The sequence below is a fragment of the Anopheles aquasalis genome, chromosome 2, assembly GCF_943734665.1.
Source record: "Anopheles aquasalis chromosome 2, idAnoAquaMG_Q_19, whole genome shotgun sequence".
Classification (NCBI taxonomy): Eukaryota; Metazoa; Arthropoda; class Insecta; order Diptera; family Culicidae; genus Anopheles; species Anopheles aquasalis.
Window position 1 is genome coordinate 51,187,501 of NC_064877.1, and position 12,649 is coordinate 51,200,149.

At 37.1% G+C, this 12,649-nt stretch overlaps 2 protein-coding genes across 6 annotated transcripts in view; one reads left to right on the forward strand and one right to left on the reverse strand.

Moving 5' to 3' along the window:
* Positions 1-2,589, forward strand: part of LOC126571539 (aminopeptidase N-like) — a 4,071-nt gene extending 1,482 nt beyond the window's left edge. The window contains exons 3-5 of one of the 3 annotated variants that reach the window (XM_050230129.1): positions 1-341; positions 427-1,675; positions 1,743-2,589. The exon at positions 1-341 is cut by the window's left edge and continues 11 nt beyond it. In XM_050230129.1, coding sequence (XP_050086086.1) covers positions 1-341; positions 427-1,675; positions 1,743-2,286 — 2,134 coding nt within the window. In that variant the 3' untranslated portion in view covers positions 2,287-2,589. Of the gene's footprint in view, positions 358-426; positions 1,676-1,742 lie in introns of those variants that run through there. The other 2 variants (XM_050230131.1, XM_050230132.1) reach the window with 2 other exon arrangements.
* Positions 2,590-3,157: 568 nt separating this feature from the next.
* LOC126571543 (PP2C-like domain-containing protein CG9801) lies at positions 3,158-12,018 on the reverse strand. Of its 3 annotated transcripts, XM_050230140.1 has the most exons (5): positions 11,801-12,018; positions 11,100-11,743; positions 10,918-11,001; positions 4,365-4,580; positions 3,158-4,296 (listed from the first exon to the last, which is right to left on the reverse strand). In XM_050230140.1, exons 1-5 carry the CDS (start codon positions 11,926-11,928, stop codon positions 3,392-3,394), a joined length of 1,977 nt encoding a protein of 658 aa, XP_050086097.1. In that variant the 5' UTR covers positions 11,929-12,018; the 3' UTR covers positions 3,158-3,391. The 3 variants fall into 3 exon arrangements, with proteins under 3 accessions (XP_050086097.1, XP_050086098.1, XP_050086099.1); XM_050230141.1 differs by lacking the exons at positions 3,158-4,296; positions 4,365-4,580 and adding an exon at positions 4,606-6,069; XM_050230142.1 differs by lacking the exons at positions 3,158-4,296; positions 4,365-4,580 and adding an exon at positions 6,078-8,364.
* Positions 12,019-12,649: the final 631 nt, after the last annotated feature.

A 12,649-nucleotide genomic window follows, 5' to 3' on the forward strand; every position in this document is an offset into this window, starting at 1 on the left:
GGAAGAAAATTTCTTCTACGACTACAAGACATCACCAATGAAGCAGAAGAAAAGAATTGCTACGATTGTCGGTCACGAAATTGGACACCATTATTTTGGAAATTATGTTTCTCCAGCATGGTGGAGTTATCTGTGGATGAAAGAAGGTTTCGCTAGGTTTCTCGAATACTACGCATCAAATAAGGCCTTTCCCGAACTCGAAATAGAACAAACGTATACAGTAGATAAAACACATAATGTTTTTGAGATCGATTCTCTAGTTGCGGTACGCCCAATGACATACTATGTCAATACTCAAACTGAAATAGCTAACATTTTCGATGATATTGCGTATGACAAAGGCTAGTACCTTCTAATGTAATTTTTTCTTAAGCTCCATTTCAGTATTTTGATATTATATTTAATATTTCTGATATTTTTTGGCAGGTGGGGCCGTGCTGCGTATGTTCCATCACGCTATTGGGAAAGAGGCTTTCCGACAAGCATTAATCAAATTCCTCCAGACAAATGCATTGCAGGCTGCGAGTCCCGAGCACTTTGCGAACGCCATGCAAAATGCAATGGATTTATTACCAATTCCACACATATCAATGCCAATCGCCAAAGAACTTCTTAAGTCCTGGACTGAACAAGCTGGTTATCCCGTGTTACATGTGTCAAGAACTCAAAACTGTTCAATAGTCATTTCACAAAAACGATATCTTCTTAAGAATAATATCGAAAACACAAACATAACATGGATTCTACCATATAATTTTGCCAACGCACTTGATCCAATGTTCGACGTGACAATTCCTTCGGATTGGCTCTCAAACACAGAAAAAGAGTTAATCCCAGATATTAACCATAATTGGACCTGTGACGATTGGTTAGTTTTTAACAAACAGCAAACGGGATATTATCGAATTAATTATGACGACGACTTGTGGAATCTGATAATTATAACCCTTATAAATAATCATACCATTATTCATAATGTAAATCGAGCACAACTAATAGATGATGCATTGAATAATGCCCGTACTGGACGATTGAGCTACGAAATTGCCTTGGAGTTGTTACGTTATCTATCTAAAGAACTAAACTATGTGCCGTGGGCTGCAGTTAACCGTAATTTACGTACTTTAACTGTTCTGCTCAGTGGCTCATCGCGCTACCATCTATGGATTCAGTACTGTCTTGAATTCCTCCATCCTATTTACGAACATATAGGTATTGTGACTCAAGAAGAGGATTCCTTGATGCAACGCATGGTACGAGAAATTGTTGTTACATGGATGTGTAAACTAGGATCGCTTCACTGTTTAAATGAATCAGCGTCCATCGTTGAGAACGTGGTTGAAAACCGTACATCCTACATAGACCAAGATTTAAGGGAAACAATTATTTGTAACGGATTAAGGAACGCTTCATATGATGCTTTTCATTACTTTTGGCAACAAATGCAAGCTTCACAAAACCAAGCATACCGTTCCGAGTTAATTTCGAGCTTGGGATGCACGCAAAATGAAGATTTTCTCGCAAAACTTCTCAATACCACCATAGAAGAAAACGGAGTATACTATTTCCCACAGGAACGAGAAAGAGTTTTACTTTCTGTTTTAAGTAACGGAATGTTAGGTATGGATATTTCCATATCATTCCTGGATCAATATATGGATCAGATCAATATTATGTAAGTTGTATAGCAATAAATTGTCTAAGCATATTTACCGTCTACTACTAATTCTTTTTCTTTTCAGCTACAATAAAGGAAATTTTGGAGGAAGAGCTATAAGTTCCATCACCAAAAATATGGCAAAACAAACTGCTAGCGAAAACATGCATCTACGTCTTCAAAATCTCATGGAAAAGCTTTTAGAAAAAGGATATTTACGCAACTCAGATATGCTGCAAAGTCTGGAACAATCTAGTGAAAATCTCAATTGGATCAGTGACAAGGGTAATGAAATAGAACGGTGGTTGGAGCAACAATATCAACCAACAACGTATCAACCAGCTACAACATCATCTATACTAACCTCTACATCGTTCAATAATTATACTACACTGCAAACTACACTGCAAATCAATTCAGAATTTACGAGTTCTGTAACATTTAATAACTCTTTCATATCGACATCCATCTTTACCACCAAAAACAGTATTACAAGCATGTTAACGCAATCAATAACGTCTGTAGTCTCCACCGAAAATTATGAAAGTACGGAAAAAAATGTTTCAAATAATGTCCATCCGACTATATTAATCATGTGTCTAGTTATTTTTCACATAACAATATATTAAATTATCCACACCATATCGTAGAGGACACTTAATGCCCATATCTAGCAATGCTTCCAACAGCAGATTTTAATGAAGAAATAGGTGGAAAAGCTAATTACTGTACCCATTGAAACTCAATTATAGTGCAGAAACACACAAATACTACTCCATTAAATAAACACATCTTTTTAAATGCATTAAGTTAGTAATAAGGTATTAAAGAGGCGAAATAATTATTAAATTATTAATTATTATTAAAGATATTAATAATTATTAATGATTATGCAAAACAAATAATATGAAAAAACTGTAATGGAAATCATACCACTTTCGTAGTTTCCTTTTTTTATACATTGATCTGCAAATCTTCGTTATGCATTTCTTTTGGTAGAATACGGGAAAAATAATGTTCGGTTGTTAGAGTGTTTCTACACTGCGCGAAAATTTTCGTTTTCGCAGCGCAATTGTCGGCAAAAGTCAAACTTTATATGGAGTTTTTGACGTTTGCCGACAATTGCGCTCTCGCAGCGCAAATTTTGGCTGTGTGTAGAAACACTCTTATAGAAGAACGATTCTTTCAACATAACAGTAAAATTCAGAAGACGTTTAAAGCAAACCCCGCGACCCATATCCCTTGTAAGCTCCATAGTGAGAAGGCCATTTCAGTAAAGTCTATTTACCAACGGGTAGTCAGCATAAGTAAAACACTTAGAAAACATTTTTAGTGCATTTAAAAATTATGATACAAACAGTGAACGACTTCGTGGGCAAGACTCTTCAAAAGTATAAGACTTTTTAAGTAGAAGTAGTAACTCAATCTACGAAGATGAAAAAATTTCATTATTGTTCTGATTCTTTTAAAATACGTTGGAATAAATACACGTACGTTGGATAAACTTTTTGCACACTATGTTTATTCATAGATTCATATTACAGGCAAAGGAACTCATCTTCCTAAACGATTAAATGAATTAAAACAACTAAGGTTTTTCAAATCCTTCGTTCTAATAATTATCATGCATTGGGTTTTGAAAAGCAATGTGTGAACGCGTTTAAGAAACTGGTACTTGTGCCACACGAACTTTTATAGCAAATTAAATATTTGCTATCAACTGATCAGATATAGTTAAGTAATATGGCTTTCGGAATTACGATTTTTCACCTTGTAAGCAACAATTGACGCATGATCCAACTTGCCAGGTAGAAGAGAAAATGTAGTGCCATCTACCAGTCGTTTTCGTATAACTTTATGCTCTTGTAGCGTATTGCGAATCTCTTTACGAGATCCATCAACACTTGTTACCACCTTATAATAGAGCTCACGCTGTTCTAGAAGCGTTCGTTTTGCTGCAGTGATACAAGAAACAAAATCAATAAGCAGTTGGCACAATTGTTTAGCGGTTGAACAAGGTCGTAACGATCCATTGATACCATATACAAGAAGATCAGCCATTCTTAATAAGGTCAACATATGTCTTTGTGCTGCTGTTACTTTCGGTAATACTAAACTGGACCTATTACTAGTCTTATAAGATTGTCGACATGTTCTTGCTGAATCAATAAATGTTTTCGAGCGAGTTACGTATTTGGATTCTATTGTTTTTTCTTTATCGCTTTGTGGTGGCTTTTTTTTATTAGCTCTTTCGCCCTGGCCAGTTAGAGCTTTACGCTCTGGATGATTTTCTAATACTGCTAACGTCGGTGCACTTTTGTTTTGACGTTTAGGTGCTAACACGGGTACAGTTCTTTTTCTTTCGGCTTGGCGAGGGCTCAATTGTTGCTTTAGTGAAGCATTGTTGTCATACGTTACACTACTGTTACCTCCGTAATTCATTGCTGCTTCTGCAAACCGACCGACGACAGGATCGAAATTATCACTAATCCCATCAGAAGTGAGGAATACAATATCGCCTTCTTCGACAACAGTCATAGATAATGTTAGGTTGGCCATTTCCGGTTTGTCGCCATAGACTGGACCAAGTGCACCAAGAGCGTCCCTCATATCACGTATGAGATTAACGTTGTGCGAGGCTAAAAATTGAACAAATAAATCAGTAAATTCCAAATTGTATGTTATTGTTTCACACTCTGTCTCTTACCTTGGGTTATCTCTCGAACAATATTATTTCTTGAAAATATATAACCTAGGGAATCTCCGACATTACAGCAGCAGACTACGCTGTTGTTAGAGTTTTCAACGGGCAGCACTACAGCAACCGTTAACGTGCTCAAAGCTCCGCCGACTTGCAGTATGTAGTTATGTGCCTCCCAGAAGCTTCGTATTAAACTAACAAATACTTCTTTTGTGGTTGAAACTGTAAATCATCAATGATACAATATGCTATAGCTTATATTATTTAATTATGTAATACTCTTAAAATTAGCTAAATACAGAGATTGGCAATTGTTTAGTCGGACCTTAAGGTTCAGCAGTAAAACTGCAATGTATTAATTCATGGTATTTTGTTGGACACATAGTGTTGGTGCAGATGTGACTAGTATACACGTAAAATATGCTTCAGATATGTCGGTGGTTGAGATGTCTGTGATGCGAAATATGAGTAAAAGTAAAGTAAGAAAATTGTAAAGCAAATTGTGAGAAAACTAAGGTGCTCATTCTCCCAGTCTCTACGCCTGTATTTTCTAGGCGTAATTCATTTGGTTCATGTTTGTGTTCATTTTGGTGTTCATCTACGACTACTTTCGTGTGCATTTTTGTGATCGACAGAAGGCGTTTTGTTACGGTTATAACGTCCTGATTATGCATTAATAATAATAGCTAATCGTACACTATTATTAAAAAGTTTAAGTCGTTTTTGATACAGAAAAAATCAAGTTAATTTACACTGTTTTTTTTCAACTGTCATTTTGGATTGTTGACGGCTCTCTAGGCGTAACGACTAGTAAAATAAAATTAGTAATTTCTTGATGATTCGAATGGATAGCGCTGTTATTGGCATGAATTGATCTATAAGGGACCCACCATACCACATCTTAAGTTAAAGCTTGATTTCGTTTGTGAGGGTTTGATGTCGTGTGTATCTTTCTCATCATGCGTAGCTTTCCATTTGTTTAAGTTTAATTCCATGGTTATTATCGAGATGTACGGCATACATTTCATATTGCAATCAAATAAAAGACTTTTGATTTTGAAGAAAGATGTTTGTTTCAAATATGCAGTGGTAGACATTCGTATAGCCGTAGAAAAAATAGCCGCACCTACATGCTTAGGAGTAAAACGGTAATTAATTACGAACGGATGCATTATTTTACGGTATCAAACTTTTATTGCATTAGTACACATGTCACTATTATAATTGTAAAATTTGGTTTAGATGTAACCGTGGGTAACTGTGAGTGCTATGTGGTAAAATGTGAGTAATCGTCAGATTTCAGCTGTTTTAAGCTAGACATTCGAATAGCCGCAGTGAAAGAAAAAAAAATGTTTCGCCAAATTCATTAAAACGTATTTAATGGTTGTATTTTTTGTTCAATAGTAGAACTGTTCTAGATTATTTGAACCTTTAGAATTGCACATTTTGATAACACCCTGGCTTTGATTATTTTTTTTAAATAATTCACCCAGGGCAATTGATACATACAGTTGGGTTAAAAATAATAGCAGTGCCGAGCCACACACACTAAAGGAATGATTATTATTCTAGTATGCGTTTTCTATTTTATCAATAGATCATGTGGGTGTGTAGTGATGGGATCACTGATAAGACAGACATACCACTTGCACCAACAAAATCGCAATTTGTTGATATTTTTGCCAAAAATTGCAGCAACGTCTGCTTTTCACTGTTCAAAATAATAGCAGTGTAAAAAAACAAAAAATGAACGAAAGGCAAGATCTTTTTATTTTTATAGCAGGAAAATGGGACGCAGCAAACATTGTTCTGTAGGGAATCGGAATTTTATTTTAACCCTCGGTTGGGCACCCGGGTACCCGGGTACCCATTTCAAGTTTCAACGAATAAATGAATGCCTTCCCGTCAATATTTTTTTACGAAACTCCGGATCCCCAAAGTACAACTCATTTCAAGCCGAATTGGCGTTGAAATTGTTTTGATAACTCATATTTAAAGGTAATTATGGCCCGATGAAATTAACACCCGCCCAGTGGCACCCGGGTACCCGGGTACCCCATACGTTGGCTATGCACATGGGCTATGTTTATAAACACAAAACAACACTTTTTATCAACATTTATCCATGTTGACGTGTTTATTAATTGTTAATAAGGTAAACTACAACGTTTTGTTGAAAATTTCATTACGTTTGAGCTTTTCAACGAGCAATAGGAGAAAAATAATCAACATATTTTGAAACCTTTTATGTGCAATTTAAATTATGTATTATTTCTCAAAATGATTAAAAATGGTTCGTATAGTGTAATTTTCTTAACATATTTGTAAATTATACACTAATCTTCATCAAAAAGGGTTTAGGCGACATTTTCGTAGATCACAGAGACCAATATACATGGTGCGTTCAGGAAGTGATGAGACTGGATTTTTCCTTACGAAACGGTTTGAGATAAGGTATTGAACTTTTTACGCCAACGTAGAGGAAGGATTTAGCTATTCAACGCACTTTATTTCATTCGGCTATGACAAACTGAAAGAAAATGGGACGATTTTTCGTGAACCATGTTTTTAGTTGATGTAACATCGTAGAACGCCCTCTTTCTATGGAACACTGGTACAGCCCGGATCATCGCGGACCTCTTTCCTGGCACAGAGCACGCAAACAGAAATGTATGAGGACTTGATGAATTACTGGCACCAACGGAATGTTTTTCTGTAGGTCCGGGTGATCCGCGCCAGATCAATGGTCCATAGACAGGGGACATTCTAAGGTGTTACATCAACTAAAAACATGGTTCACGAAAAATCGTCCCATTTTCTTTCAGTTGGTCATAGCCGAACGAAATAAAGTGCGATTGATAGCCAAAACCTTCCTCTACCTTATTGTCAAAAATTAAACACGTTATCTCAAACTGTTTTGTCAGAAAAAACAATTCTCATTACTTTCTGAACGCACCATTTAGCAACTGGTCTGATCTCGTAGCTCAATTGTGCCCAATTAACTCAATTGTTTATGCCTCAAAAGTGCCTTATGACAATTCAAAACTGATTTATTCGAAGAAATCAATAATTTCAGTAACATATTTGCTGGGAAATTCGATCATTTTTTTATCTTATTGCTTGCTTTACGACGTACGCGGTAGAGAATTACCGTACGAAGGGGTATCAATGCGTTGTGTTCATTATTTTTATTGTTTTTATTGGATTTTGTTGTGGTTTTTAAAGAAAAATAGGTTCCGAAGACTCTTAAATTAGTTCTAGAACACCATTTTTATCATAAAACTGACACAAACGATGATACAAGAATATAACAATGCAATGCACATAAGTGGGGTACCCGGGTACCCGGGTGCCCAACGAAGGGGTAAACGCCGGGTGCCCAACCGAGGGTTAAAAAAATGGTAAAATAAGAAAAGTCGTACCAGCAGGTTGAAGAATTACTGGGGTGCTCTGCCAAAATGAGCAATGATTTAAAATGGAAAGCAGAGGCAACAACTAGTGCCTGAAGCGATGCACATCTCAGAAGACTGACCGAAAGATAGTGAACATATCGAGGAGAGATCCAACAATCACTTCCAACAGGATTAGGATTGCATTGGACTTGCCTGCGAGCACAGTAACAGTCAGGCGACGATTAATAGAATCTAATCTGTACGCACGAAGTCCCCGTAAAGTACCCTTGTTGACGAATCGACATGTTGCAAACCGCCTTAAGTTTGTAAAAATCTATATCAACTGGTACAAGAAAAATGGCGCAATGTTTTGTGATCTGACGAATCTAAAATTATGTTGTTTCGATCAAAATACCGTCGTCAGTACGTAAGACGTCCATTTGCCACAGAATACGGACCACAGTATACGGTAAGGACATTAAAACATGCGGGGGCTAATATAATAGCATGGGGATGTTTTTCCTGCTATATTGCTAGGCCATTTTATCGTATATCAGGCATCATAGACCATCATGCATACATCGGAATCCTTGTCTTGGTCATGCTTCCTTATGCTGAAGAAGAAATGCAATTGAAATTATTATTTCAACAGGATAATGATCCTAAATATACTAGTAAACGCGTAAAAGCGTGGTTTCAGCCGAAGAACATCGAGGTTATGGAGTGGCCAGCGCCGTCTCCTGATCTCAAATCCATTGTGCCATGCATTCTTGTTTTTTTTTTCCTTTTTATAACTACAAAAAAGAAATTTCGAATCGGTATGCCTTTTTTCTAATTTGACACTATAACAAATATTTTCATTACGATTAAAATGGCAAGTTCCGTTCTCAAAAAATGCTCTTTGCCGACATCGTTCGTTTTTTGCCTCTATCTCAAATTCGGCGGCCAAATCGAATCAAATTTTTATTGAAGGTTACAGGTAATGGCCAAGGAGCGCTTCCTTTTGTAACAAAATTTGGAAAAATGGATGGGATTTGAAAATATGGTACAGATTGGTGGTTTTTAGGTTAGGCATCCAAAAATTGTCTAAGATATAGTTGAAATGTGTAGCTAACGATTGTCATAACTTTATTATAATATTTTTTTCTCCATTTTTCAAGAAAAACCGTTTTTTACGCAAATCAAAAAGGTAGGTTTCATATGCATACACCTGGTAAAAGAAATCCATCCCTAATTTCGTACGGAAAATATCCAAAAGGGTGGTTAAGCCTCTATCGAAAACGAGGAAAATCCTAAGGGACAAAAAGTCATGTTAAAACTCATGAATCAGCCAGAAATTGGCAATGTTTTGGGTAAATTAAAATATATGGAAATATGGATGGACCACCAATAACCAGAAGTATTTTATACATAACGGAGCATAAACAAATCATAAAACTGGGAGAAAACTCAAAGCAAAGCCAAAGTTGATTAATACCCACAACGACCTCCGGTTCATTTACCATCAATTTGGTAACGTAGTTAAAATAAAAGCAAAATGAAGTACTTTTCAAAGCAAATAACTTTCTTGATAATTTGGATGGATAGAGCCGTTATTGGTATGATTTGAACCATGAGCGACCCCCCATACCACATTTCCAATTAATAGCACACCAATTAATTTTCGCCAACAATCAAATGCATGGTTTGGAGACAAAAACATCCCTTTAACCAAGATTCCGGCATGAATTTTTTATTGCAATTACATAAAAAACTTTTTGGGTTTGTTATTTGGATTGGTTTTTTCCGTTTAACAAACTAGGTGGAATACTAATGTACGAACCTGAGGAAGCCCTTCAGGAACAGTGTGGGACTCACACCCACTAAACTACTAGCTTGGTTTTCCGTTACCACCCTGCCTGCTGTATGCCTCTTTCGAGATGACTCGCAGCGAGGGTGGCAGTGCCGAAGCACTTGCACCGTGAAAACACAGGTCTGAAGCGACTATATTATATTGGATTGGTTTAACCCTCATCCGCAGCCCTATTTTAAAACCTTAATCCGCAGTCCCGGGTCTGGCCAGACCCGTATGCTTTTACATGTGTTTGCATACAAAATGCATACGAGTTTTCGAGCATACAAGCCGAGACGACAAGATATTGCATACGAGTTTATCCTTAAAAAGTCCTTTTTTCGTCCTTTTGCCAACACTTAAATATAATAACTAAATGATAGTTCGATAGAAAATAAAATTCTAGGACGGTACCCGGAAACTCAGGTCTCTATGTTGATTAGAAATGACTTAAAACAACGACCGAAAACGCTCCGGGTCTGGCCAGACCCGGGACTGCGGATGAGGGTTAACCCTATTTAACCTGGCTATACCAATGTCTACCATTGTATACTAAGTGAAATTTTTCTCATATTTTCTTGAAAAAAAATCCTGCTTTCTCCTGTCAATAAATGTGTAAACCAATAACAAAAACTGATGGTTTAAACAAAAATCAATAAAACAAACTGACGGTTTGGGACTGATAAAAAAAAGGATAGCTACACTATGTTTCATTATGATAGCCTCACCCTGTTTTTTCGATCTCGCGCTCGAATAAAGCGCTAATAAAGCGAAATTTGCTACACCGGTAGATATGAATTTACTCCTGTCAGCGATCTTGCAAAAAAACACAATAGGCCATCCGTAGACAGAAATGGTCATGCCAAATGATTGACATAGAGGCATAGTATAATCCATATATTAGAAGGGAGATAAATTATTCTGCGTCAGCGCCATAGATACTTGGACAAATAAAAACAAATGCTAATTTTCATCGATTTTAAAGGTATATATGACAGCATAGCCATACCAACAATTTATGTAGAGCCTTGTACTGCTTAGGTTTAAATCAATAAATGGTCAAATAAATGGTCAAACGTCCTGTCGCTCCGTTGAAATAATCGAGAGCGTTTCTAAAGCGGCGCAGGGTGATCGAGCGCTGCTCAAATGCTTGTAATCCTCAAAAAGAGCATTAGTATAGTAAGGAGCATAGTAGTTCAAAAGTAAAAGAACTAAGAATTGGCTCAAATATTGCACAAAAATAACACAATTAAAATCCTCGATAACGGAATAACGGCCAAGAACGAAAGTACACTTCTATGTGAATCACACCCACTTAGTCGAAAATTTGACATACCTCGATGGAGGCCGAAAATGGCTGAATTTAGATATTCCATTGATCCTTGGATAGCGGACCTCGCAGCAACTCGTGCTCCTTCACCTTCACGAATGAAATGTAATATATGAAGAACAATAGGTATATTTTTCAACAACAAACTATTACATTTTCCAATATACTTAGGACACTCTCAAACTTACCCCAATTAACGCCGTCGGCCATTGCCATAATACAGGAATTCTCTCGAGTGGCAATCCCAAAGCAATCGGCTATTGGATCACCGACGTTTCCCATGGTGTGTAAATCGGGAATTTTCTTTTCGTACAATGAAATAGACATTCCGTAAGCATCTTCATTTGGACGGTCCCAATCAGTTATGCATGCTATGGGTTCAATCTCGGAACGGGTATGGATATCCGAAATTTTAGCGCCATTCTCTTCCTTAATCGGTGTTTTAGATTTGCATGTCATGCTTGAAAATGATTTCTTCCTTTGAGGTTCACTGAGTTTCCCACTGTCAACATTATTGTCGGGCGGAATGATAGAATCGGAATTTGAAACTTGGTCGCGCTGCTCCAATGGTGGTTTCAGGGTTGCAGAATCTCTTGGCGCCTTGTCAACAACAGACTCATTCAGAACATCAATGTAATCAATATCGTCTGCATTTCCAGCGGTAAGATGGGACTTGGCTCGCTTTACGCCTGTCAGGCCCTCTAATGGGCCCGTATACGCCGCATCAGAAATCGAGTGAGCTACTACATACGGAGCGATTGTTATTTCTGGTAATTCTTCCGGGGATTTACCATTGTGTACCACCGGAATGCAATCTGGAGGTTCCCATACGCTATTCGGGAAAGATATGTTTCTATATGAGATATGAAAAAGAGAGATATGAACTTACCCTTCCAAATACTGAGTTATAAAGCTTCCGGATGGTGGTTGTTGTTCTACTTGATGTCGGGAATCACGCTCGGATGCAAAACTTAATTGCCGCAGATAGGTAGTCACTTTTTGGCGAAATGAAGGCATTGTTGCGCTGTTCTTTATTGCGTAGCATTAATTATCAAGATTCCCCAAATGCCTGAACTAGCCCAAAAGGCCCGCATCAAGATGTGTCAATTAAACAGGTGAAGTCATGAATGAAAAATTTTGACATTTGAGTTTGATGTTTTGGTTTGGTTGCTTTCGCTTTGAGAAACACAAAATCCGTGAAGCAAGTGAGAATTTTTCAAGTTTTAAAGTATTCTGATTCTAAAAGTGCAAAATGTAAGTTTTTCAGTCCCTTCACGAGACAACAACGATGGTTTGGGCGCTACCAGCGGATGATGCTCGGTGGATACGGTATCCAAGGTAGCCCCATGGATCCCCGTAAGTGACGTTTGTTGAAAAGAATAAGTATGAATCATTTAAATGAGCAAAAGCGATACTACATCCGACAAAACCATTGAAAATTTCCTGATTTCTTTCGTATCATCAAACACACACTGCCGGGTGATGAATGTAAACAAGGCTTCTAAACTGTCAAAAATCGGAATGGAAAATGGTGGCGCAAACGGAGGTGCTTATTCTGTAACTTGCGATTACGATGGCCTCAGGCGTTCGATGATTCATGCGAATTTCGAACCTTCAACTCGTTGTTTCGAAACGTTTCGAAAACAATAAACAATTCAAAATGACAGTTTGAAGTAAAAAAACTGTTAATTAACTTGATTTTTCTGTATCAAAAACGACTTAACCTTTGTAATAATAG

What these genes read in the sequence shown, in the direction of transcription:
- LOC126571543 (XM_050230140.1), bottom strand. Translation starts at nt 11,928, where the DNA reads ATGCCTTCATTTCGCCAAAAAGTGACTACCTATCTGCGGCAATTAAGT. An exon ending in GGCCGACGGCGTTAATTGGG is followed by an intron (nt 11,002 to 11,099) that starts GTAAGTTTGAGA and finishes TCATTCGTGAAG; the next exon opens with GTGAAGGAGCACGAGTTGCT. An exon ending in CATTTTCGGCCTCCATCGAG is followed by an intron (nt 4,581 to 10,917) that starts GTATGTCAAATT and finishes GATGATTTACAG; the next exon opens with TTTCAACCACAAAAGAAGTA.